Genomic DNA, 27106 nt, shown 5'->3' with positions numbered 1-27106 from the left:
AACATCACTTCTCTCTCTTACTGACAACACTCCAGCCTTCCCTTTACCCATCAAGCGAGTTTCTGCCTCAGGACCTTTGCACATCCTTTCCCTAGATCCTCACAGGGCCACTTCCTTCTCCAGCATCCCAGCCTTGCCTCCAGTGCTCACAGCAGCCCTTTCTGTCCACACTCACCCACCTCTCACCCTATTTATTCCTTCTTAGTTCATGTCACGCATCATAAAGTAATAGTTTACTGGACAGGGTCCTATAAATATGCACTTGTTGGGGGTGGCTGCTTGGGGTCTAAGCACTCCCCCACTCTCTCTCTCTCCCCTCCAAGACATAAGATGCAAGAGCTAAGATCATGTCTCTCTGCCATTCACCAGTGTGTCTTGGGGGCTGGATCAACATAAGGAGTGCTTGATAAATACTTTTAAATTAATGAACGCACTTTCCTGTGAGCTTACTCATCCTGCTCCTCTTTACTGTACTTGATCCTCAAGTTCATGGAATTTGCACTCTCCGGGTTATTTTTCCAGTTTATAGGTCATAATTGTTTATAATTATTTTGTAATTTATACCATGCTCAGTTGCTTCAGTTCTTTCCTACTCTTTGCGACCCCATGGATTGTAGCCCACCAGGCTCCTCTGTCCATGGGATTCTCCAGGCTAGAATACTGGAGTGAGTTGTCATGCCCTCCTCTGGGAGATATTCCTGACCCAGGGATCGAACCCATGTCTCCTGCATTGCAGGTGGATTTTTCACTGCTGAGCCACAGAGAAGCCCTTTATAATTTATGTATGTATGTATGTTATTCACACAGTCATGTCTAACTCTTTGAGATTCTATGGACTGTAGCCTGCCAGGGTCCTCTGTCTATGGGATTCTCCAGGCAAGAACACTGGAGTGGGTTGCCATTTCCTTCTCCAGGGGATCTTCCCAACCCAGGGATGACACCTGGGTCTCCCGCATTGCAGGCAGATTCTTTACCATCTGAGCCACCAGGGAAGCACTTTATAATTTATAATCATGTATAATAATTTCAGACTATAATTATTTGATGTTTATCTTAATTAGATGATGAACTCCCAGAAATGGAAAATATCTCTGACTCTGTTTCTGCATCCTGAGTGTGGAACACAGTACCTGGCTCATGGTGTGTGTTCAAAATATTTTGTTGAATGAAATAATTGGGACCATAACTGAGAATAGATAAAAGAGCAAAAAATGTAAACTGCAAAATAGGTTTCAGAAAATCCACACACTGAAGCACATGCCTGAGTTTTCTTTATAAAGGAAGCCCTCGCAGGCCCTTTTAAGACCTAAAAAGCTTGATTTTCTATTTTTGCATGTTTTATTTAAACAAAGAAGCTGGGTGCTCACAGGGAAACACCGCAGGGGTGAGACAGTACACGGACTTGCGCCGGCTCCTCCCCTGGCTCCGTCCGAGAAATGAGACTTCACGGTGGGTGAAATTTTCCATTAGAGACACCATTGTCTTAGAAAAATAACCCTCGGCCTGTTCTGTTTGATGTCCTCTCAGAAGCAATTCTCTTCCCGAAGGCTTGTTTGATTTAGTGAAGGCTCAGGTCTCCAGAGCTTGGCCTCCTGAACTGCAGAGCGCTGGGTGGGGGATGGCGGGCGGGTAGGGGTGGGACCCACTTCTGCTAAGAAGACACCCACCAGGGGCAGTTTTCTTAAGCACAGGAAGCTGACCCGTGGCTTAGGAAACCTTGTAACAGCCCCGCTCCTTGAGTGCTTTCTGTAGGCTGAAATTCTATTAGGCACTTGGCAGAGATTTCTTTTACACTCAGATCACAGCTTTCTTGTATCCATCATCCTCTTATTACAGGTGGGACCAGACCAGAGAGCTGAGCTAAGCTGCCCAAGGTCACACAGCTGGGAAGTGGGGTCCTGACCTTTGGGCCCAAGACTGGAAGAGGATGAAGCCCATAGTTTCTTGACTACATCAAGCGGCCCATGGGGAACATAAAATAGGAGAAATTCCACTTTATATTGCATTTTCTTCCCCTTGTGCAGACTTGGAGCATCAAGGATGCTGTGACAGATAGGATGCATGCGTGAGTAGTCGCTCAGTCATGTCTGACTCTGCAACCCCATCTGTGGACTGTAGCTGCCAGGCTCCTCTGTCCATGGGATTTTCCAGGCAAGGATACTGGAGTTAGGTAGCCATTCCTTTCTCCAGGGGATCTTCCCAACCGAGGGACTGAACTGGATTTCCTGCATTAGGCGGATTCTTTACTGTCTAAGCCACCAGGGATGTCCGATAGATAGAATAATGTCCCCCCAAAGAAATCCACATTCTAGTTCCCAGAACCTGTGACAATGTTACCTTACATGGCCAAGGGACTTTGCAGATGGCATTAAGAATCTTGAGATGGGGAAATTCTCCTGCCTGATCAAGGTGGGCTCTATGTCCTTAAAATAAAGGTTCATGAAAAAGGGAGGCAAGGGGGTCAAAGTCAGAAAAAGAGATGTTATGACAGAAGCAGAGGTTTGAAGATGGAGCAAGAGACGATGAGGAAAGATCTGCCAGCAGCCTTGAGAAGAAGAAAACAGGAAGGAATAAATTCTCCCCTCGAACTTCTGTAAGAAGAGCTCCCCTGCAGCCTCAGTTTAGACTTTTGGGCACCAAATTATAAGATAATTAATGAGTGGTGTTTTCGTTGGCTAAGTTTGTGATAATTTGTCACAACAGCAAAAGCAAATAATGTAGAGTCTAAAAGACACTCTGTTCTTGCAGACATGGCGCCTTAGAGAGATTGCGGCTTAGAGCCAAGAGATGGTTTGAAGGCCCTCTCTCCTCTCTGCTCTGAGCGCGTGGGCATCAGCATTTGGGTCGTCGCCTACTGCTCCTCTGTTCTGTGTTCTCTTCCTTCAGCTCTCGGGATGTTTTGTTCCCTCATGGTTTCACATCTTTTGCTCAATTGACACCTTGCTTCTAGGACCTTCTCTGACAAGTTGCAAAATCTTCCCAAAGAAGCTTCCTGGCCACCTCCCTGCTCAAAATTTCTCTGTAGTGCTTATTCTAGTCCAATATACTTGATAAGTGAATTTCATATTGTTTTATATTGTTTCCCTATACAAAGGATAGAAAGTCAAAGTGTTAGTCGCTCAATCGTGTCCAGCTCTTTGTGACCCCATAGACAACTGTAGCCCACCAGGCTCCTCTGTCCATGGGATTCTCTGGGCAAGAATCATGGAGTGGGTAGCCATTCCCTTCTTCACGATACACAAAGGATAATGTCTCATTATAATACACATTCCAGTTCAGTTCAGTCTCCTAGTCGTGTCTGACTCTTTGCAACCCCATGGATTGCAGCACACCAGGCTTCCCTGTCCATCACCAATTCCTGGAGCTTGCTCAAACTCATGTCCATCGAGTTGGTGATGCCATCCAACCATCTCATCCTCTGTCATCCCCATCTTCTCCTGCCTTCAATCTTTCCCAGCATCAGGGTCTTTTCCAATGAGTTAGTTCTTCATATCAGGTGACCAAAGTATTGGAGTTTCAGCTTCAGCATCAGTACTTCCAGAATGACAGGCATTTTGTCTTTTTTTTGTTCATTATCATTTTCCCCAGCACCTACAGGAGTGCCTGGCACATGGCTGCCATTAGTAATTATTCACTGAACAAATGGATGCATTTAATCCTTACAACTTCCCAGTGAGGTGGGTGCCATTGTTATCTTTAATTTTCAGATGACGCCCAGAGAGATTAAGCAACTGGCCCCATGTCAGTTGGTCAGAGGAAGAGTAAGTACCTGAACCACGGAGGTTCTTGTTCTAGGAGCTTCACTTTAGATTACTGTTATGGGATGAATTGTGACATCTCTGGAATTTATGTATTGAAGTCCTAACCTCCAGTACCTCAGAATGTGACTGCATTTGGAAATGTAGATTTTCAGATTAAATGAGGTTATATGCATGAGTCCTAACCCAATCTGACTGGTATTCTTACGAGAAGAGGAGACTAGGACGCTGACACATAGACAGGGACAACCATGTGGGAACGTGGTGAGAAGTGGGCTTTCCGCACCCAAGGAGAGAGGCTGCAGAAGAAACCAACCCTGCTGACTCCTTGACTTGGACTTCCTGCCTCTAGAATTGTGAGACAACACATTCCTGTTGTTTAAGCCACCTGATCTGTAGGACTTTGTTATGGCAGCCTAAGTGAATTAATACACTCACTATACTTTGGCCACCTGATGTGAAGAGTCAACTCCTTGGAAAAGAGTCCGATGCTGGAAAAAACCAAAGCCAAAAGAGAAGGGGGCAGCAGAGGATGAGATGGTTGGATGGCATCACCAACTCAACGGACATGACTTTGAGCAAACTCTGGGAGGTAGTGAAGGACAAGGGAGGCTGGCATGCTACAGTCCCTGGGGTCAAAGAGTCAGACACGATTTAGCGACTGAACAACAACAAATACTGGTTGAATTACGAGGCAGAGTCTGATCTTGACCTGCTTACCTCTTAGCCCCTCCTGCCAACATTCCCATCTCCCCCGTGACACCACCAGCCTCCTGACTTCCTTCCATTTCCAAATATATCCTTCTTTCCCATGCCTGTTAGCCTTAGGAAATGCTGCTACTACCTGGAATGTGCATAACCACCACCCCCTGCCTTCCCAATGATGTTGACTCCTAATCCCCAGAAACCATGAATGTTATCTGATATGACAAAAGAGATGCTGCAGGTATGATAATGTTAGGATCTTGAGATGGGGAGCCTCTTCTGGATTATCCTACCCAATTCAGGTGCATGCAGAGTTGCTCAGTCACTCAGTTGTGTCTGACTCTTTGCCACACCATGGACTGCAGCCCACCAGGCTCCTCTGGTGGAGGAGGGAAGAATTTTCCAGGCAAGAATACTGGAGTGGTTGCCATTTCCTACTCCCGGGGATCTTCCTGACTCAGGGATGGAACCTGTGTCTCTTTCATCTCCTGCACTGGCAGGTGGATTCTTTACCACCGAGCCACCTGGGAAACCCTCAGTCCAGGTGGGCCCAATAAAATTACAAGGTCCTTATAAAAGGGAGGCAGGGGGTCAGAGAGGAGAGAAGGTGCTACCCAGTTGGCTTTGAAGATTGGGGAAGAAGCCACAAGCCAAGGCATGTGGGCAACCTCTAAGTAGGGAAAGGCCAGAAAACAAACTCTCCCAGACCAGAAGGAACCAGCCCTGCAGACACCTTGACTCTGTCCCATTGACGATGGTTTTAGGCTTCTGGACCCCAGAAACCTGGAGAATAAATGTACATTTGTTCTGAGGTAAGTGGGGGTTTGTAACAGCAGCCATAGGACTCTGACACAGCCCCTGCCCCACCCTGCCTTGCCCCCAAGAATTACTTCTAGTAATCCCTCAAAAAGAAGACCCTGTTTCTGCTCCTTTTTATACCTTCCAGACCCTGTTTAGCAAAGGTGACTTCTTGCCTTGTAGTCACGTCGTGTTAGTTAACATTTACATTGCATGGGTAACAGGAGGTTAAAACAGAGCTTCATTTGGACTCAGAACCAAGACACAACAGAGGCGGCAATTCCAAAGTCAGCTGCGGGTTTCTGCCTGCACGGGACAGCCAACAAGGTTGGTTCTTGGCTCTCGAGCCCCTTCACCCACAGTGAGATTAGAAGTGGGTGAGACAGGAGAGAAGGAGAGAGCATTTGTGTGGAGATTGAGGGGTGCAATTGCTGAACTGTGAGCCCTTCTGCCATCACAGGAGCAAGGTGGGGCCCTCCATGTACCCCATCTCCTAATCCCTGGAGCCTGTGAATACTGCTTTCTATGGCAAAAGGGATGATTAAGTTAAAGTTCTTAAAATCCAGGCTAAGGAGGTGCTTATCCTGGATTATCAGCATGGGTTCTAAATGCAATCATATACATCTTTCCTGCCATGTCAGTAAATAGAGAATGTTACAGTCATCAGTGATTGTAGCCACCACCAAGGGTGAACAGGTGAGCCCTGAGGGAACTCAGGATGTGAAAACACAGGATACTGGTCCCAGACAGCTGAAAGTGAAAAAGTCGCACGGTCGTGTCTGACTCTTTGCCACCCCATGGACTATACAGTCCGTGGAATTCTCCAGGCCAAAATACTGGAGTGGGTAGTCTTCCCCTTCTCCAGGGGATCTTCCCAACCCAGGGATCAAACCCAGGTCTCCCGCATTGCAGGTGGATTCTTTACTAGCTGAGCCACAAGGGAAGCCCAGATAGCCGAGATGCATATAAAAGGAATGATTTTAGTGAGCCCAGACTCTTGCATCTGCCCATAAATAGAAAAGGGCTGAGTTCTTTAACTTGAGATATCTGGTTTTCTTTTATTAACAATTGTATTTTGAAGTCAGACTACCTGCTCTTCGTTGCAAGATATAACTTGTTTCATATAACTTGTCTTGATATAACTTGCAAGATATAACTTGTTTGATATAACTTGTCTTAATATAACTTCGTTTGATATAACTTGTTTCCTCCCCCACCACCCCTCTCAGAGCACTTCTCTTGGGTCACTTGAGATGCTGCCTCCCAGACTTGATGTCCTAAAATTTCCTGCCTAATAAAACATAACTCTCAACCTTCAGCTTGTGAATTTATTTTTAACCACATTTGTAAGGGAGAAGTGGGAGGGGCTTGGGAGTACATAGAAAAGGAGGCAACACAAAGAGGCGGCAGAGATTGGAGGGCTGTGGCTACAAGTCAAGGAATGCTGGCAGCCATCAGGAGCCAGGAGGCAGGTGTGGGCAGATTCTCCTCTGAGCCTCTGAAGGAGCTCAGCTCTCCTGATACCTTGATTCTGGACGTCCGGTCTCCAGATTGTGACAGACGAGGCTTCTGTTGTTAAAGCCATTTGTTCGCAGCACTTGGGTATAGCAGCCATGGGACACTAATCACCTAAACAGAGACTCCTACTCTCACCATCTCAGAGGCTGCAAGGAACAACTAAGTGGCAAATCCCCCTGCCTGGTCCCAGGATCGCTCCATCCCAGCCAGGAGGAAGACTGCTGCTGGGGGAATCACAGGGAAGTCTAGAAGCCAAGGGGGTGTCACCGACTCTGGGGCTGTAGAACCAGTGTTTTCAAAACTTTCCATCTTTCTGTTGCAGATCCAGGCTTCTGCCCTGAAACCCTGGAGGGCTCAAATTCACTCTCAGAACAGCGTTTGCTTAGGATTGCTTCTGAGGGACCATCTTTTCTGGGGACAACTTGGCAGACAGTCATAGAGCGCACTGCCGAATTAACACGACAGGAAATAAACTCACTAATTAACTCTGCCTTAGGCTGCAGAAAAGAGATAAGGAAGGAAATGAAGTGTCTGGAAAAACAGGAGGGACAGTGGCAGGAAAGGTGATGTCAGAGTCAGATAGATGTAGGTTCAAATCCTGGGATATCTCTGACTGTGTGATGCGAGCAAGGCAGGTTCCTGGAGCCCAGGTGACCCTGTCGCAAATAGAGTGTTTCCTTGGCAGGATGCTCTGAGGATGAGGGTGACTGTGGTACCTAGCTCTGAACAGGTGCTCTGCCTAAGGAAGATAATATTAATTCTAAAAGTTCCCCTTGGTCTTCCTGAATAAGCAGAAAGCTCACCATGAGCTTGGAGAGCAGCTTGCCCCACCATCTGTTTGGCATTAGTGATGATGCGGATGAGGATAGCTGGATGATGGAAGTCTGTCATTTCCAAAGCCCACTGGCCCCACGTCGACTGCTGCCTGGGAGACAGAAAATATTTTCCTGCCAACATCATGGCTAGCTTCCTAGGGCTGCTCTAACACATCACCAAAACGCGGTGACTAAAAACAACATATTTATTCTCTCGCAGTTCTGAAGGCGAGAAGTCTGAAATGGAGGTGTTGGTAGGGTTAGTTTTCTCTGGAGGTTGTGAGGGAGAAACCATCCCATGCCTTTCTCTTTTTTATTTTTAAAATCGTTTGTATTATTTATTTATTTTTGGTTGTGCTGGGTCTTCATTGTGGCACGCGGGCTTTCTCTGAGCTGCATAAGCTTCTCATTGTAGTGGCTTCTCTGGTTGCGAAGCACAGGTTCTGGGTCCAAGGCCTTCAGTAGTTGTGGAACAGGGGCTCAGTCGTTGTGGGCTCCCGGGCCCTAGAGTGCAGGCTCAGGAGTTGTGGAGCGTGGGCTTAGTTGCTCCACGGCTCGTGGAATCTTCCCAGACCAGGGATGGAACCCGTGTTCCCTGCTTTGGCGGGTGGATTCCTATCCACTGTGCCACCAGGGAAGTCTCCAGGCCTTTCTCCTAACGTGCAGTGTTGCTGACACTGGCTTGTAGGATCATCACTCTGATCTCTGCCTCCATCTTCACATTACCACTGTGTCTCTCTCTCTGTCCTCTCCTTGTCTTATAAGACACCAGTCATTGGATTTAAGGCCCACCCTGGCTCTAGTCAATCCTAAGGGAAATCAGTGCTGAATATTCATTGGAAGGACTGATGCTGAAGCTGAAGTTCCACTACTTTGGCCACCTGATGCGAAGAACTGACTCACTGGAAAAGATCCTGATGCTGGGAATGATTGAAGGCAGGAGGAGAAGGGGACGGCAGAGAATGAGACGGTTAGATGGCATCACCGACTCAATGGACATGAGTTTGAGCAAGCTCCGGGAGTTGGTGATAGACAGGGAAGGCTGGTGTGCTGCAGTCCATGGGGTCGCAAAGAGTCAGACACAACTAAGTGACTCAACTGAACTGAACTGGCTCTAGAATGATGTCATCTTGAGATCGTTAGCTAATTACACAGGCAATGATCTTCTTTCTAAACAGGGACATTTTCTGAGGTTCTGAGTGAATGTGAATCTTGGAGGGAGAATCAATGTTCACTGCATTATGGTAGAAAAGAGCACAAACATCGCCACCCTCTGACATCAGTAGCATCTACATGTATGACTTAGAGGAGCCACAAACTTTTGGAGGCTCATCTTCCTCATGGTCAAAATGGGAATAAGACAATCTGCCTGCAGGGCTCATTGAGGGCTGGGTAAGATGGCTTGAGTGAAATACTCAGCACAGAATCTGAAATGCTGGCTATATACTCGATTGTTCACACTGTCAGCATTCTCAAAAGACTTTTGTGTTGTCCTGAGAGCTGTGGAGAAGTGGGTAGCCAGTGGTCAGTTTGGCCAGCTTACAGGTATGGGTCTCTGGGTAGCCCCAGAGTTGGTTACTAAGCCTGAAAACTTCTACAAACAAGACAGTGCTTTTGGGCTAAACTGTCTATTTGGGAATCTTCCAGAAAATGTGCTAAAATGCCAATCCTGTTGCCTACCCAGCAGCCTGGATGGTGGATAGGGAGAAAAACAGTGGGTTCTGAAACACAGACACCCAGCTAGAGCCCCTAATCTGGCTCCTCTGTCTATGGAATTCTCTAGGCAAGAATACAGGAGTGGGGTTGCCTTCCTGACTCAGGGATTGAACCCAGGTCTCCCAAATTATAGTCAAAATTCTTTACCATCTGAGCCACAAGGGAAGCCTGAATTTGGCACAGCCTCTCATTTCACTGCTCGGAGAAGGCGATGGCACCCCACTCAAGTACTCTTGCCTGGAAAATCCCATGGACAGAGGAGCCTAGTAAGCTGCAGTCCGTGAGGTTACTAAGAGTCAGACACGACTGAGTGACTCCACTTTCACTTTTCACTTTCATGCACTGGAGAAGGAAATGGCAACCCACTCCAGTGTTCTTGCCTGGAGAATCCCAGGGACGGGGGAGCCTGGTAGGAGGCTGTCTATGGGGTCGCAGAGAGTCGGACACGACTGAAGTGACTTAGCAGCAGCAACAGCAGCTCATTTCACTGAGGTCAATTCGCCAAGACAAAGATATAAAATTCACTCATGAGTAAGAGAAGCGTCATCTACCGATGGGTGCGTATCTCTTGCTCTCTGCGCCTTTGCTATCCAAACTCTGTCTTTCCAAACTCAGGAGTCAAAGAAAGTAACATAAATGTGTTGATATATCTCTTGCTATCCAAACCCTGTTACTTACTGTGTGTATCAGTCTTTGGAATAAAATGGATTTGGAGAGCGAGGAACACATATATTCTTACTGTGGACACAGATATATTTTATGCCGCTCAGCTATGCTTTTTTTTTGCCCCAAGGAACTAAATTTTAAAAAAGGGAGGACATTTTTCCAAATTGACTTATGCAGGCAAAATGAACAGCAACACTGAAATCAACGAAAGGTGTTAAAATTGTTGTGTTCCATACAAAAGTCTCTACATTCTTGAGAGATAATTAAAAGAAATAAGATAAATTCTGCAAAGAGTTTTTCTCTATGACATGGCTTTCAGCGATTTGACCAGTGAGTCGACTTTTGATGAATTAACTTTCTGTAAATTGCTTTGCTTTATGCACAGCCAATAAGTGGGGGAGTGGGTGTTCACGTCATATGCTGAGACCTTCCAAATAATTAGGGTCTTGGACATTATCCTGTAGCCTGTCTTCACCACTGCAGTTTGCCTTTTCAAATTATGTCAGTGGAGTATGTCATACGTTTCCAGCAGGAACGCTAACTTCTGACTGTCACTTAAAGTAAGCTCCCTCGAGGGGAGGGGCTGTGTGCGTGTGTGTGCGTGTGTGCGTTTGGCTCACCACTGTATTGCCAGGACTTGAAGGATGGCTTTTTCAGTTTGCATTCAATAATTATTTGTGACATGGGTAAATGAACGGATGACATCTATTTCTCCCTAAATGAGAGTCCTGAGTTGTCATCCCTTGCCTAGTCTACAGTCACAGCTTCTGGAGGGATTGCAGAGTGGCCATGGTACTTTCAGCCCCTCCAAATGGAGGTAAAATCGTTTCTCCACACTTAGTTCTGAGCTGGCTTTTTGACTCCCTTTGGCCAAGAGAAAGGGACAGTAGTGATGTCAAGCCTGGACCTTGGCAGGTTTTGCACATTTCTTTCCTACGACTTGTCTAACATCGTGTAAATGAGCTGGGCTAGCCTGCTGGGTGGTGACAGACATTGAGTCACTCCTCTTGATTACAGATCAGTGGTTGAGGCCACCTTGGACTGACTGGAATCCATCCAATCTGCATGAAGATCAGCAAAGCCTGGGCCAGGTGGAGCAAAACTACTGTGTCAGGGCGCAGACTTGGGAGCAATGGTAGGTTTGTTGTTGTTCAGTCGCTCAGCTGTATCCAACTCTTTGAGACCCCATGGACTGCCTCACACAAGGCTTCCCTGTCCTTCACCATCTCCCGGAGCTTGCTCAAACTCATGTCCATTGAGTTGGTGATGTTGGCAGTTATAGACGGTTATGTCTATGGGGTCGCACATAGTCGGACACGACTGAAGCGACTTGGCAGCAGCAGCAGCATTGCTTAATCTGCTAAGTTTTGGGGTTATTTGTTACACAGTGATAGCTCCCTAATACAAATTCCTTAATAACCCCTAATTTACGCCTAGTAGGCCTCTCCCAGGCTTCCCAGATGGTTCAAGTGGTAAAGAATCTGCCTGCAATGCAGGAGATGCAGGAGACTTGGGCTTGATCCCTGGGTCAAGAAGATCCCCTGGAAGAAGAGATAGTACCCCATTCCACTCCAGTATTCTTGCCTGGAGAATCCCAGGGGCAGAGGAGCCTAGAGGGCTACAGTCCATGGGGTCGCAAAGAACTGGACATGTCTCTTAGTGACTGAGCATGCATGCATTCAAGCCTCTCCCATCTTCCGTATTTCCCCTCCACTCAGTCTCCACACTACAGACTTTTAAAACAGCAGTCTGATAATGTCACACTGTAGCCTGAAACTCCTCAGTGGCTGCCTACTTCCGGGAGGACAAAGTCTACTAATAGCTCTTCCAGCCTGTGAAGGCCGCAATGACCTGGCTCCATTTTCTTTGTGTCTGGACCTTCCCTGCTGCCCCCGCGTTCCCACTCTCTCCTCCTGTAACACTCTGTGTCCTCAGAATCCACCAACACACTCTGCTTTCTGACTTCTGGCCTCTGCCCAGATGTTCCTTCCTTTTCTTTATAGCTGGGCCACCGCTGACCCAAATGGCACTTTTGCAAACAAGAAAATGTGTCCCTTCCTCAAGGAAAAAGACTTCTTAAATTAAGTAGGTTTCTGTATGACCTGAACCATCACACACCGTGGCCCAGCTTGGCTTCACTGAGGAAACTCTCCAGACACCTGGCAGGCGGCAGCCCTGGCTGGTGACCACGCGTGCCAACCATCTGCTCCCCCAGGCCAGGCACAACTGGGCTCCTCCCACCTCCCACCCTGATGGTGGGCACCCAGGCCAGATATGAAGTCAGGCAAGGGATGGCCATCAGGCTGCTGAGAGTGGATAAGAAAGGAACCTTGGGGAACATCTGGAGAGGGGGGTCACACACGCAGGTGTACGTGTATGTGTGAACCACTGTGCGAGGCGTGCTTTCCTGACTGTATGCACGGCTGGGTTTGCCTATGGGCCGATGTTCTCCTATGTTTGTGTCTGTCTAACACGGGGATGATGTGTCTTTAGACGTGGCACTGTGGGCAGTGCACGCTCTGAGAACCCATGATTGGTGGCTCGGCTCGTTTCAACTCAACACTCAGAAATCAGTTTAACTTTACCCGCTCCAGGTAACCTGACTTCCCACTAGTCCCGGTAAGGGTCTTCTCCACGCTTCCACAGTGCCATGGTCCTGATTTTTCTTGGTAGCCTACTGTGTGTGGATGTTAAGAGGTTGGGCTCTAGATTCACACCAACCTGAACTGGAATCCTGGCTCCCCTGATCATTTGCGGTGTGACTTTGGGTGGAGCACTTAACCTTTCTGAGCCTCAACTGTCAATCCAGCCCCCTTCTCCAGTGAGAGCCAACTACTTCCTCTTCTTTTTCTTTACTTGGAAACTGCCTCTAACCTGGGTTCCAAGCTCCTGGTTGGGACGTTTCTCATTCCTCTTCATGCTCTTGGGGATGAAGTTACAGCTTGGACTGACTAAAAAAAATCTACGCGTTTACCTCCATCATGCATTCTCAACTGGGATGAAAATTAGTTCTTGGAGGTGGAGATGGTGGCAAAAGTCTTAAATATAGTAACGGTCCACAGAGCTCCACAGAGCGTCAAGCTCAGTCTTCACAGTGCAATATTGTTTCTTAGTATCTAATTTCTCTTATTTGGGAGAAACGAATATTAATTAAAATTCATCTCCCTGATGCCTGCTCAGGCTTGGCGGGGGCGGGGCGGGGGGGTGGCACTTCCCTCTGTCCGTATTTATCACATGTCTCCATCTTTTCTATTGAACCCATTCACCTGCCTCTCCTCTGAAAATAGGCCATTTGTGCAATTTCCTTTAAAATCCCAGCTGACAATACCTTCGTGTTGGTCCTTGACCTAATTGCAAATTTCTATGATAGTTGAGAGTCTGCAGGGCAGTTTTAGAAAGAGGTTATCTCATAAGTCCTCACCCCAGATCCCAGAAGGTAATGGGCGTGGGCATTTGGTATCCGCTACTGCATGGAGACAGCTAAGAATTAGAATCCACACTACTGGAGTTCAACCTCACCTTCTACATCAATCCCTTTTAGAGATACAAATATGTCCTGAGCAATGACTGCTACTTTTTTTAAGCCTGGACTTGTGAGAGATTCCCATTTATTGTCATTAAACCGTTAAAAAAAATTAGGACTGTATACCTATTTGGTGTCAGGCTAAGATCTCTTGATTTATAGCTCTAATCGTTTTAATGTATATAGACTGATATCTTCCACCCAATCATTACTCCTTGATCAAGAAAGTTAGAGATTGATGTACTTATTACTCTGTTTTGCACAGAGTTTCTTAACTTCTGAGGGGAAATGAATCATCTGACTTGACCTCCATCTAAATTCTGGCCTACTTAATGTAGAGTGGAGGCCAAGGCCATGGATGGAATTACTCTCTCATTTATTCATTCACTCAACAAGCAGAAATGTCTGGGTACCTATAACTGCCAGGCATTGTGCTAGACTCATACTTGGGGAGGATCTCTTCCAAGCAGGGCCTGGCCTCCTGCCCTGACCCCTGACCAGGCAGCTGAGGCCTTGCTGTCTGCTCGCTGAGCTTCCTCTTGGGGCAGCATTTCCGAGGGACAGAACCTCGCCCACGCACTGGGTCTGGCACAGCGCCTGCCCCATGGCATGGGGTTCAGAGGCAGACAGAGCAGGGCTGACTCTCGACTTCCATCCACCTTTGCCAGCTGTAAGATGATGGATCCAACCTTGCAGACTCGAGAGAATTCAATGGGATCATGTCCAAGCAACATTCGCCCAAATGCTGGCCACTTGACATCCCCTGGTTCCACCTCCTTTCTTCCCGCTCCTGCCCTCGGGTAAATCCACTGAATGAGATTATCCATTCCCAGGTCTGTCTCCCGTGGGCTCCTCCAGGGCAGGAGCAGCATGTTTTCCATCTCTTCCCCACTAGGCAGAGCAGGTGCCAGGCTGGCGCTCAGTTCATGTCACACATGTGTGTGGTTTGGACTCTATTTCCCTTGACTCTTCTCCCTTCCCCCCTCCCCAGGCTCTCCTCTTGGGTCTGCTGGGCTTAGGCTCTCCCCTTTCTGGGTCTCATGGGCTCCATCAGGGTGGACTCTCAAAGTTCAGTTCCCAGATCCTGGCTGGCACTTCCAACAGTGCCTGTGGGAGGGTCCCCTTCAAGGGGCAACCTTGGCCAGTGGCTGAACAGGTGGACTTCTGGCCTCTCTCCCACCCTCAGTGGACCTCTGTGGCCAGTGCTCCAAAGGCTCGTGGTGCCAAGGCCACAGAGGGTGAAAGGTCCAAGGTGGACGTCTAACTGTGGTGAATGAAAACTGTTGCCTGCCACACTAGTAAACAGCTGCCCCCAGTGGTGAGCCCTGAGGGGACTCAGGATGGAGGCAAATGGGCTGCCAGTCCCTGCAGTCACCCCAATAGTGCACCCCAGGGGACTCAGGACTGGAAAGAACAGGACGCGTGCATGCATGCTAAGTCGATTCAGTTGTGTCTGACCCTTTGTGACCCCATGGACTCTGCCCCATGTGACTCGCCAGGCTCCTCTGTCCATGGGATTCTCCAGGCAAGAATACTAGAGTGGGTTGCCATGCCCTCCTCCAGGGGATCTTCCCAACCCAGGGGTTGAACCCTCGTCTCTTATATCTCCTGCATTGGCAGGCGGGTTCTTTACCACTAGCGCCACCTGGGAAGCCCGGAAAAAACAGGATACTGGCCTCCACTAGCTAAGGTGCAGATCAAAGGAATGATTTCAGTGAGCTCAGACTCTTGCATCTTCCCAAGACACAGAAAAGCACTAAATTCCTTAACATCCTTAAGATATCTGTTTTCTTTAATGAACAGTAATCTTTTGATGTTCCAACTACCTGGTCTTTGCTGAAAAAACTGTATATCCCAGCTCCTCCCTTGTCTCTTTGGAGCAGTCTCTCAGAGCTGTCTCAGGCTGCCTCCTGGGCTTAGTTTTGTCCTCAGTTTTGTCTGCTGAATTAAATTAATTCTCACCTTCCAGGTTGCGCATCTTTTCAGTCTATAGACAGATCAATGTCTGGATGGGATATTTGAGAACCCTCCCACGGGCCCCAGGACCCAGGACCGCAGGAGTATGAGCCACCAAGCCATGCCAGGCGGGGTGCTTGGTGGGGAGAGAGGGTCTGGAGGGTCACTGCCTGGGTCTCGCTCTCAGCTCTGCTGCTCTTGCTGTGTGACCTTGGGTGAGTCATTTGTACACTGTGCAGCTGCTCTTCCGTGGTGGCAGCAACGCTGTCTCATTCATTCTTTACCTGCAATCCTGGCCCAGAGCCTGGCACTGTGGGATAATAAATATACATTTGGCTTTTCCCCCTGGTTTCTGGCAGAGAGCACAGTTCCTGGCACAAAACATGGAGTTCCTCAAACCCTTGGAATTTCCTGAGTGATAGGAGTGTCCTGAACTTCCCCAGTGGCTCAACAGGTAAAGAATCTGCCTGCAATGTAGGAGACCTGGGTTCTATCCCTGAGTTGGGAGGATCCCCTGGAGAAGGGAATGGCAACCCCATTCCAGTATTCTTGCCTGGAGAATTCCATGGACAGACGAGCCCGATGGGCTACAATCCTTGGGGTTGCAAAGAGTTGGACACGAGTGAGCAACTAACATCATTTAAACATCATCACATACTCCCTGGGCGCTTGGCATACTCCCTCATCGGGACATCACAAGCCTTCTGGAAAGCTCAGATCAGATCCTGATTCACCCATTTATACGAACAGTGATCAACTTCATCTTGCTGCGTGGACCAGGGTGCATCAGTCCTCCCCACTGGCTGGTAAACTGCCCTTAGAAGGCTGAACTCAGAGCCAGCACAGTCTGTTCATCGTTAAGACTTTTCAAACTGCAGTTGACATGCTTTGAGGATCATCTCCTTTCCCTCAAAGATAAAGCTCTTTTATCCTGGGCCTCATTTATTAGGCCTCTCTGCCACTGCCTTGGGGTTATGCACACAAATAAAATATGTAGCAGGAAACTGCCTTTCTCATTTTCCTTCTGTCCCTTCACCTAATTTCAGCTCACTGTCAAGTCTCCTTGCATTGATCCACTCACCACAGAAGCTGCCTCGGGCAAAGTACAGCTTCTCTCCTGGGAAGATGATTTTTTTTTCATTTAATCATGGAGGGGCAGGCTGCCTGGGAGGCCCTTGGCCATTTTTCTCCCATCGGCTCCGAGCCATGCTTTCCTAGGGCAGCTCTTCCGGGGACCTGTTCCTTCCGGTCCACTTAGCAAGATGCAACATGATCTCACAATTCCAGTGGCAGTGCCCCCTGGACATGTAATTTCCCCGGGGGCTTAAGCTATGTGCTGTCGATATGAGTCCAAGTGAAGTTTCTAAGCCCTGGTCAACCTTGTGGCTACAGTAGCTGGAGTGGGTGACACCCAGCTGCTGGGTGAACATGAGGTGTCTGATCCGAGATTGGGGGGTGCACCTGGACCTCTCCTTAGGGAGCCTCCCAGACACTGATGGAGAGCAGAGTCTAAAATCCCTGAAACTCAGCACTCAGTCATGATCACGAGAAGGCAGCATTTGCAAATGTTGGGAGGGGAGCCAAAGTCACCGCAAGAAGGACGAGAGCTTGGGAAAAAGCACAGAAGGCAGATTTTGTGGACTGGGTCAAGAAGGCCTTTCAGGCAGGTGTGCAGATGGGTTCAATTTAGCATCTTTGTTTAAGTGCACGGAGAAGACGACCAATCTGTCCACGGAGAGATCATGTCAGCACTCACTGTTCTTCCTGGGAGAACAGCTGTTATCAGAACAAAACAGAAGAGCGCTCAAATCCCACTCGGGGATGTGGGTTTCCCCTCAGTGGCCTGACTCAGCCCAGGGCCCATGTCCATGGGGTCCCTGCCAGCTGGCACTGCCCAGGCCCCCGGCCCTAGTCTGGTCCTCAGTTCCTGTAGCCTGGGTTTCCCACCTGGCCCCTGGCTCATGCCACTTGACTACATATATTTTCCCATCCATCTGCCTTCCAGATCTCTTCCCACAGCAAACCTGCCCCGTGAAGTTCATGCTTAAATATCCCCCTGAAACAGACCTCTCTGGAGCTCAGAGTAAATCTTAACGTAACGCCCCTGGACCTGCCTCCAGCTCCTCACTGACTTCCGACGGGTCCTGGGATGTGCCCCCGCCCCCAACCCATCTTGGACAGCGGTTCTCACCGGGTTCAACGCTGGAGGTCCAAGGAAGCCTGTGTCAGGTGAGGTCCGAATCAGCATTCACTGTAGTTCTCTAAACCCCTCAGGGGATTGTAATGCTTTCAGACAGAGTTGGGAAAGCTGGCTCTAGCCCAGGGATTTCCAAGTTTGGCTGCAAGCTGGAATCACGTGGGAGTGTTAGAAAATGTGGCCTGGGTCCCACCGCCAGCTTAGGGTTTGGTTGGCCGTGGATGCAGCCTGACCATCAGGACTTTTGAAAGCTTCCCAGGTAATTCAGCAGTGTTTGAGAACCACTGCTCGGGCCTGGCTGGGTTATTTGTGGTTCCTTTGCTATTAACCTCCTTTTATATCCTGGCATTTCTGCTGTATTGAAATTCATCTTTCCCTCCCTCATAAGCTAGCTCACTCTCCCTTCTTCCAAAGGTCAGAACTGAGGGATTCTAGAAGGGGTGGCAAACTTTTTCTGAAAAAAGGCCAGATGGGAAATACATGAGGCTTTTTAGGCCACTGCAGATGGTCTCTGTCACACATTCTTCTTGTTTTCCCTTTAAAATGTAAACACCATTCATTGCTCATAGGTCATACAAAATAGGCCATGGGCAAGATTTGGCCCACAAGCCATAGTTCCCTGACCTTGGACCACAGCATTGGTTTGTTAGGTAAAGAGTTCCCCATCAGTAGAAGCAATCAAGTCATAGTGAGAGGACTTCTTGGCAGGGAAAGCATAGCTTAATCTTCCAGTGAATAACTGGACTGAAAATTTTTCTGTTCTTTCACAAACTGAGGATGCCTTAGTTCTAATTCATCCCAGCTCCTGGGCAGTTTCTCATCTGCCAAAGAATCTCTGAGGTCCCCTGGGAGCTCGGAAAGCGTCCCCATGTTCTGTTCCACCTCATCGTGAAGGTCTGTATGTGTCACACAGCCTTTGTGTCAACAATAGGTGCTATGATTTAGATATGTGAGTTTGAGGCAAAGAAGAAAGACTGCTCCTGACCTGTGTGTACAGATAACGTTTGAAGCAAGAACAGCAAGAAACCATGAAAATCAAAGTGCTCTGAATTCACCTTCAGCCACGGACATTTGACAACTAGATACAAATGGCAAATTGTACCTTTCTGTACTGACACAAACAGGACTGATTCCTGATAATGCAGAGTAGACCTATCACATGAGGATAAAGACAGAAGCTTCCTCTCTTGTCCCAGATCCTGTGTCAGTTCTGCAGGTCAGTTTCCTGACGGGCCTGATTCCACCCACCTTTTAGCAAGCTGTCAGTGAGTAATGACCATGTGCATTGCTGTTGTTCAGCCACTAAGTCGTAGCCATGTGCATAGGTCAGAGTTAAGATTACAGGTCCTAGAACACGGTGGTGTCAACTCTAATCCAGCCCTCGCCTCTTAGCTATGAGGCCTGGGGAAATGATTAAATTAAGATTTTTGCTTTTCATCTATAAAAAGGCTATAAAATTAGTTTGGGAAGGGAAGGTTTTACAGCTTACCTATAATTCACCTTTTACAGCTGGGATAGGGAGAGGGAAAATAGAGAAAAAATAATAACTAGTCCATTCTGTTTATAAACTTGCTAATCCAGTCTCATAATGGTACTTGAAGCAGAAAGATAAGAGAGAGTCCTTATGTACAAATGCTTTTAGGATGCTTTACCTGGTTTATTTAGAATGGGATGTATAGCTATGGGGAGAGTTCACTGGAAAATGTCAGTGTCAGCTGTGTAATTATCAAAGTGAAAATGAAGATGCGTCATGAATAAAATAGTTTCTGGAAGTGTGTTGTCATGCATGTTTTATTCAGAGACCCTGGGAGTTTAATCTGGACCAGAGTGCACTCTGGAAGTGTGTTGTCATGCATGTTTTATTCAGAGACCCTGGGAGTTTAATCTGGACCAGAGTGCACTCTAATCTTCAAGGAAGAATCTAGGGAGCCGTGCTGATGGCTTTAAACTTCACCTACATCTTATGATGACCAGTATCCTGAGAATTATTAGTCAAGTTTGAGTCTGAGTGAAATCCCTGATTGTTACTATTTTATTTTGACAACCTGACTCTGTGTTATCTAATATTCATATAGGATGTTTATGAGCATTCAAACACTTAGAACAGGGCCTGGAGCATAGTAAGTGCTCAATAAATATTATTATTATCAGAGAACTGGTGTAAGGACTAGATCAGGCGACAGAGATCAGAGGTTGGAAAATGCTGGAAAAGCTCAGAACAGTGCATGGATGTGAACTGCTATCCTTTGCAACAAGGTGGAAAGAGTGCAGGTTTTAAAGATCTGGGTTCCAATCTTGACTCCAAACTTTTCCAGCTGGTTTATGTTAGGGGACCGTGTAACCTCTCCGGGCTTATTTTCTCATCTGTAAACAGGAGCAGTTAATCCTAATTTCAAGACTATCATGCAGATTGGGGGCGATGTGTGAGAGACATCCCGTGAAATCAAGAGAGCTTAATGCCTGAACGCTACTATGTGTGAGGCCAGGATGGGGCAGGATGGGGCCAGGGAAGCCCTCAGCCATGGCCTCTGCATTTAACCAAGTCATTTTAGGGGTGACTTGTCCCCTTCTTGGAAGAGCTTTAGCCATGACAGTGCCTGTTCTGGCTCCCTTCTGAGCTCTGAGGATAAGATAATGAAGCACAAACAGGTTCTTTCAGAGCTTATTTTCTAGACCGAGGGAGACATACTAAATCAGACATCAGCTGACTACAGCCTACAGCCCGCACCCAGCCTGCCACCTGCTCGTGAGTAAGGTTTCTTCGGGACACAGCCGTGTCATCTTTCATTTACACACTGTCTGTGGCTGCATTTGCACTACCATTGCAGAGCTGCAGAGTGGCCGTGGAGGCTGTGGGGCCTGGAAAATATTTACTGTCTTGCCCTTTACACAAAAAGATTGGCAATCCCTGTATTAAATCCTCATCTGAGAATACTGTGAGCAGATGAGGCAGGGAGAGAGGCTGAGAAGCAAGTAAATCAGGATGATGTGATCAAGGGTATGTGTGTGTATGTGAGTGACTGTGGCTTGTGTGTGCACATGTGTACATTTGTGTATGTGTATCCTTGTATGTGTGTGTGTGTGCATGTATATACTTGTGTGTGTGTGTGTGTTTGTATGTGTATCTTTGTGTATGCTTGTGTATATATGCACATGTATGTGTGTATTTTGTGTGTGCATGTGTGTACATGTGTGTGCTTGTGTGTATGTATATGTGTGTATTGTGCATATGTGTGCATACTTTGTGTATGCATGAGTGTGTGTGTATACTTGTGTGTGTATTATGTGTGTGCATGTGTATACTTGTATGTAGGTATATGTTTGTGTGTGCTTGTTGTGTATGCATATGTGTATACACATATGCAGATGGTAAAGTGTCTGCCCGCAATGCGGAAGACCTGGGTTGATCCCTGGGTAGGGAAGATCCCGTGGAGAAGGAAATGGCAACCCAGTCCAGTACTCTTGCCTGGAAAAGTCCATGAACTGAGGAGCCTGATAGGCTACAGTCCACGGGGTTGCAAAGAGTCGGACACGACTGAGCGACTGCACTTTCATTTTCTTCACTTTCATGTGTGTGTTTACACTCTGTGTATGCATGTGTGTATTCGTGTGTGTGTGTACTTATTTGTTTGTGTACATGTGTGTTGATTTTAGATTAAGTGGTCAGGACAGGCCTCACTGGGCAGGTGACACAGCCTGGGTGAGATGGTCACACTAGTCTATGAGCCCCATGAGAGCAAAGACTGCCCCTTGGGTTTCCTCCCCACAGTCCCCTGGCCTTGCATGGAGCCACCAGCTGCCCACCTCCAGGGGCCCTGATGTGACAGCTGCGTGAGGAGTGGGTGGTGTGGAGGCCCTGTGAGATGGAGCATATTCTCCTTGAATCTCCTTTAACTGCTTCTTGGGCTCCTTGTTCGTCCTCTTGTTGTTAGCTGCCCCCTGTCTCCTGGAAGATACCTCCTGTTCCTCCAGCCATCTCATCACTGCAGCAGTGTGTGCACATGCGCACATGCATATGTATGTCTGATACTACCCCAGCCCATCATTCCACGGCCCAGCCCATCATCTTACTGCAACCTTCTGTTGTCCCTGGTGGGGATGAACATGACAGGACATGGAACATCAAGGCCCGTGAAAATCAGCGCAAAGGGAGAAAGAGAAGTTCGGGTCCATTTGTTCTGATGGAAATGTTTTCATCAACAGAGAAACCCAAACAAAGGAGAACCTCAGCAGGGACTTGGGGAGAGAGCTCTGCGATCGTCAGAACTGCCCGGAGACACCTTCCCAGCCCCAGCGTGGTCTCTGAGAGGGCCCCTGCAGGACACAGGCCCCCAAGCCAAGCATGGCAGGGGCCCTAGTCTCACCCGCCTGACCATCTGAGGCCCTGGAAGAGCAGAGAACCTGCCCACTAGGGAAACGGCAGAGCTGAGGCTGAAGCTGGGTCCTGGGTAAAGTGGGGCTCAGAACACTCCAGACTGGACACTCATGCAGGGACAGTGACAGGTGGTGGTTAGGACCTAGGGGCTGGGCGATTCCATCACTGCCCGCTCGAGGCAAGCAGCTTCCCTCCTCTTCCTTAAATGAGTTAACGGGCATCAAATGCTTGGCCAAGTACAGCACATAATCAATGGTGAATAAATGGCACCCCACTCCAGTACTCTTGCTTGGAAAATTCCATGGATGGAGGAGCCTGGTGCACTGCAGTTCATGGGGTCGAGAAGAGTCAGACACGACTGAGTGACTTCACTTTCATTTTTCACTTTCATGCATTGGAGAAGGAAATGGCAACCCACTCCAGTATTCTTGCCTGGAGAATCCTTTGGACGGGAGCCTGGTGGGCTGCTGTCTATGGGGTCTCACAGAGTCGGACACGACTGAAGCGACTTAGCAGACTTAGCAGCAGCATACCTTCCATTTGAAACTGTAGCCTCTCTGTGGGCACAGACTGTAACTTGGGTATCTTTCATTCATCCCAGCTCCCAGCTCTCCCAGTTGTTAAAGGTCGCTATGTTGTAGTATGTTACCATCTACTTATCTTTGAGTGAGGTTGTTACCGACCATCAGTTGGATGGAAACCAAGACAATCACTGCATTTAAATAGGTGGGGACTCTCTATTGCCCCTCCACTCCCAGTGGTTCTTGCCCTTCCTCAGACCACAAGCTTTGCATCCGTACAATGAGAACGCCCTGCCCTGGTGGCATCGTGAATCCCTAGGCTAGCAGGTGAGGAAGAGAGCCTTACCTGGCCCGCTGCAGAAGGCGGCGATGATGGCCAGAATGCACAGGATACTCAGGTAGGGGATCCAGGGCGCATGATCCTGTGAGAGACCAGTTGGGCAGATGAGGAAGCAGTCATGGGTGGAGGACCTGGGTACCACCCCTGCCCCCAGCTCCTCCTTGATCCATCTGGGAGACCTCAGGTAGGCAGGTCACTTTACATCTCTGAGCCTCAGTTTCAGCATCCATAACGTGGGAATGATGATAACCCCTAAGCCATTCCATCTGTCTACTGTACAGATGTCACAGTGAAGTGGCGTGATGCCTGTGAGCATTTAGCAAAGTCCCAGCATTCGGCTTCCCGGGTGGTGCAGTGTAAAGGATCAGCCAGCCAAAACAGGAGACTCCTGGGCTGGGAAGATATCCTGGAGGAGGGCATGACAGCCCACTCCAGTATTCTTGCCTGGGAAATCCCATGGATAGAGGAGCCTGGTGGGCTACAGTCCATGGAGTTGCGAAGAGTCAGACACGACTGAGCAATTGATCATGCACAGCATATGGTAAGTGGTAGAGAAATGAATAACACCATTTGAGGGCTTAATTGGAAGCAGGCAATATGAGAAAATTTTACAGGCAATTTCACTTTAAAAAAATTTTCTCTAAGCCAATCTCTATTAATCATATAAAACACTCTATCTCTCCCTCTGCTGTCCTGACAAGGTGTGAGATGAGTTAACTCATGTCATTAAATATGCTTGGAGGGGCTGTCACTTGTCTGGCGGGTAGGGGTGGTGGCTTCACGCCTGGTGGGAGAGAAGTTTAGGAAATCGCTTCTGCTCTAGCAGACTGGATGGTGATGATGAGAACCTTGTGTCACCAGTGCTGGGACCTGATGAGCGTGGGTGAGCATGTGTGGAGGTGCTGGGGCACCTGGGCCCAGTCTAAGAGAGACTTGGGGAGAGAGGAGTCTGTGCTCACCTTTGAAGGCTGAGCCCAAGTCAGGCAAGAGGGAAAGGAAAGGAAAAGATTTCCAGGAGAGGGTTCCCCATGGGCAAGGGCACAGAGGCACAGGAGAGCCCAGCATGGGCCTCCAGGGTGGAGGGGAGTGGGGAGCGGGGAGAGGGGAGAACAGCCCTTCCATGCCAAGCCAAGCCTACCAGCTCCTGCTGCAGCAGGGTCTAGGGTTGGGAGGAGCCTCATAGCCTCTTGTACTAAATGGGTCTGGTGCCTTGAATCATCCATCCATCCATCCATCTGTCCATCCATCCATCCATTCATCTATCTGTCCATCCATCTATTCATCCATCTGTCCATCCATCTATCCACCCATCCATCCATCCACCCACCCATCTGTCCATCCATCCATCCACCCATCCATCCATCTATCCATTATCTGCCCATCCATCCATTCGTCCATCCATCCATCCATCCACCCATCCATCCATCCATCCATCCACCCGTTCATCCATCCATCTATCCATCCATCCATCCGTCTATCCATCCATCCATCCACCCATCTGTCCGTCCATCTGTCCATCCGTCTGTCCATCTGTCCATCCAACCATCCATCCATCCATCCATCTATTTGACAGATTATTCCAAGGTCCTCCCGGGTGCCTTGCTGGGAGGTGGAAATGTAGAAATGATATGGGCATGGTCCTCACCCCCACAACTCACTGTCCATTGGTAGAGAGAGATGGCTCAACAATGAAAGCCAAGGCTGTGTGTAAAGCAGTGTTTTAGGTCTGCCCCTGGGATCCTGGGGAAGACAGAGGAGGCTGCTTCACTCAGACAGGGGAAAGGGAAGGCTTCCTGGAGAAAGGGGGAGGAAGCCAGGGTCTTAGAAAGCAAGAAGCCAGTTGAGCAAGGAGGACCCTGGGAAGAGGAAAGAGCCAGGCTCTGTTGCAGACAGCTGCTGGGTAGCAGGGCTGGGGTGACAGAGGAGATGAGGGCAGCTGAGCAGGGAAGAGCTCTGAGAGCTCAGGGTGAGGCCCAGAGGGGTTCTCATGCTCCAGATGGCTCTTCCAGACATCTGACTCACTCTCCAGAAAGACTATGACCCAGAACATCCAGCTTGGTTGGTCCGAGGAGCCTGTGAGACTCTGTCCAGAACAACCCTGTCTGGTGGTGGGGAAGGAAGGTCTCTGCCAGCACATGACCCCAAGGAAGAGATTTCCACCTCCTGCGTGGTCAGCATGCCCGGCAGCAACTCCTTTTGGAAGGACAAGCTACTGTCTCTCAGACATGTGCTAAGTCGCTTCAGTAGTATCTGACTCTGTGCAACCCCATGGACTGTAGCCCACCAGGCTCCTCTGTCCATGGGGATTCTCCAGGTAAGAATACTGGAGTGGGTTGCCATGCCCTCCTCCAGGGGATCTTCCTGACCCAGGGATTGAACTCAACATTTCTTGCATCTCCTGCATTAGCAGGTGGGTTCTTTACCACTAATGCCACCTGGGAAGCCCACCAGCACGCTGATGTTGCCTTTTTCTAGACATGTGGGGACATTAAGACCTTTGGCAGGTGACCACCACATGTGATTTCCATTCAGGGATTCACTTTTGAAAATTGCAAATTCTTACTGACCACTGTGACCTCGCCCCACACTTCCCATAGGGCTGAGATGAGCTTGAGGCATGGCGTAAATGCTCAGTGAACACGGGCTGCCCTGAGCAGTGCAAGGGGCAGGAGGAAACCCCGAGATCCTGAGATCCAATCTCAGGTCTGCCCTTACCCAGCTGTGAAAGCTGGGGCGGCTTCTTCACTGAGATGTATGCTTGTTTCCTCATCACCGTTAGAGCAAAAGATACCACTTTCATAAGAATTAGCTATGGCTCCATCCATTCCCCTGCAAACAGGCATTCACTGAGCACTTACTATGCTCTGGGCACTGTTTGCAGCACTTCAAATGCATGTCTTATTTAATCCTCATGCTGCAGGTGAGAGGACGTGCCTGTCCCTTCCCCGGGGAGGTCAGGATGGGCTGGGCATAGGGTAACCATCCCATTTTAGACACGGGGCCCTGAGAAGCAGAGAGGTTAAGTGACTTGCCAAAAGTTTCATGGAGGGTAAGCGGGACATTCAGGATTCCCATCAGGCAGCTGGCTCCAGTGCCCCTGCTGGTACCCACGGGCATCAATGTGGTAATTGCACAGGAGTCTCACAGGGCCATGCCAGCCACCCTGAGTGGGAGCATGAGAGCTGGAGGGGGCATCTTCAGAGACATCTAGTGCAATCTCCTCTATTCCACAGATGGGTAAACTGAGGCTCGAGGGGGACAGATCTTGCCCAAGATTACACAGCTCATTAGTGACTTCCCGACAGGACCAGAAGTCAGGTCTCTTGTTTCCTCCTCCCTGGCCCCCACCCCAGTCCAAGGACCCATTACTAACACCTTTCCCCAAGAGTGCTCAGCAGCTTCAAAGCTGAGATGCCCTTGGGAACTCCACACCACAAGAGTTGCCTATAGACTGGACAGACTTCCTGAGCCAATGGTCCCAGAGCATGAGGCCGAAAGCCACGCGCATCCTGAACTCCCTGGGGAAGGGATAGGCGCATCCTCTCACCTGCAGCATCAGCGTAATGGTGAGGATCCCAAAGAAGAGGGCCATCAGCCCAAAGCCACTGATGAGGAGGGGTCTCCGTCCCACGCGCTCGATGACCAAACCCTGGGTGAGGGTCAGAGAGAGACAGTCATTAATCTCCTTCTTGCAGCGAGTGAAGGGGACCCGTGCTGCTGGGGAACCACACTGGGATCATGGCTAAAGGATGGCTCTGGCCTGGAGACCCCAGGCTGCTTCCTCCATGGCCACAGCCAGAGAAGGAGGGAGAAGAAAGCCACAATTCATGAGCACCGGCTGTGTGTCCGTACATTCACCTTCCTCCCAATCTTCCTCATCGGGGAGGGTGGGTGTATCCTCAGAAGGGACATAGTTGCCCAGCCCTTCCCCCACCTTGGGAGCCAGTAGGCAGGCGGAAGGCAATTGCTCTCTATTCCCCTTTGCCTCGTTTTGTGGGTGTCCTAGGGGTAGACTCCCAGGGCATGGTGCTGGAGTGGGAGCGGCAGAGAAGTTCCCACCTCCTGCCTGTAATTGGCCTCGAGTCAGTCGATACTTCTGTGTCTTTGTTGCTCCCCTTTCCCCATGGTTGTGGGTTAGTGTGGGTGCTTGAAACCGATGCCACTTGTCAAGCACCTGTTATGTGCTGGGCACAGTCTTTCTATGTGTCCATTCATTTA

The 27106-nt window shown here is 48.8% G+C and overlaps 1 protein-coding gene and 1 long non-coding RNA gene across 11 annotated transcripts in view; one reads left to right on the top strand and one right to left on the bottom strand.

The window, feature by feature from the left end:
* The window catches only part of SLC2A9 (solute carrier family 2 member 9), a 233564-nt gene that overhangs the window by 45102 nt on the left and 161356 nt on the right, over positions 1-27106 (bottom strand). For all 8 annotated transcript variants that reach the window (XM_086404782.1, XM_086404779.1, XM_086404786.1 and 5 more), the window contains 2 exons: positions 26436-26537; positions 22895-22970 (listed from right to left, as the gene is read on the bottom strand). In XM_086404782.1, coding sequence (XP_086260908.1) covers positions 22895-22970; positions 26436-26537 — 178 coding nt within the window. The remainder of the gene's footprint in view (positions 1-22894; positions 22971-26435; positions 26538-27106) is intronic.
* LOC147370284 (uncharacterized) lies at positions 5156-18710 on the top strand. Of its 3 annotated transcripts, XR_015165153.1 has the most exons (5): positions 5163-5275; positions 10994-11111; positions 15815-15909; positions 17461-17684; positions 18584-18710. It is a non-coding gene; the product is annotated as an uncharacterized LOC147370284 (long non-coding RNA). The 3 variants fall into 3 exon arrangements; XR_015165154.1 differs by lacking the exon at positions 10994-11111 and having other exon boundaries at positions 5156-5275; XR_015165155.1 differs by lacking the exons at positions 10994-11111; positions 15815-15909 and having other exon boundaries at positions 5156-5275.

This window comes from Bos grunniens, chromosome 6, assembly GCF_055505025.1.
Source record: "Bos grunniens cultivar Pamir isolate PY7600 chromosome 6, Bosgru_T2T1.0, whole genome shotgun sequence".
Lineage (NCBI taxonomy): Eukaryota > Metazoa > Chordata > Mammalia > Artiodactyla > Bovidae > Bos > Bos grunniens.
This window is presented reverse-complemented; position numbering and strand designations above follow the sequence as displayed.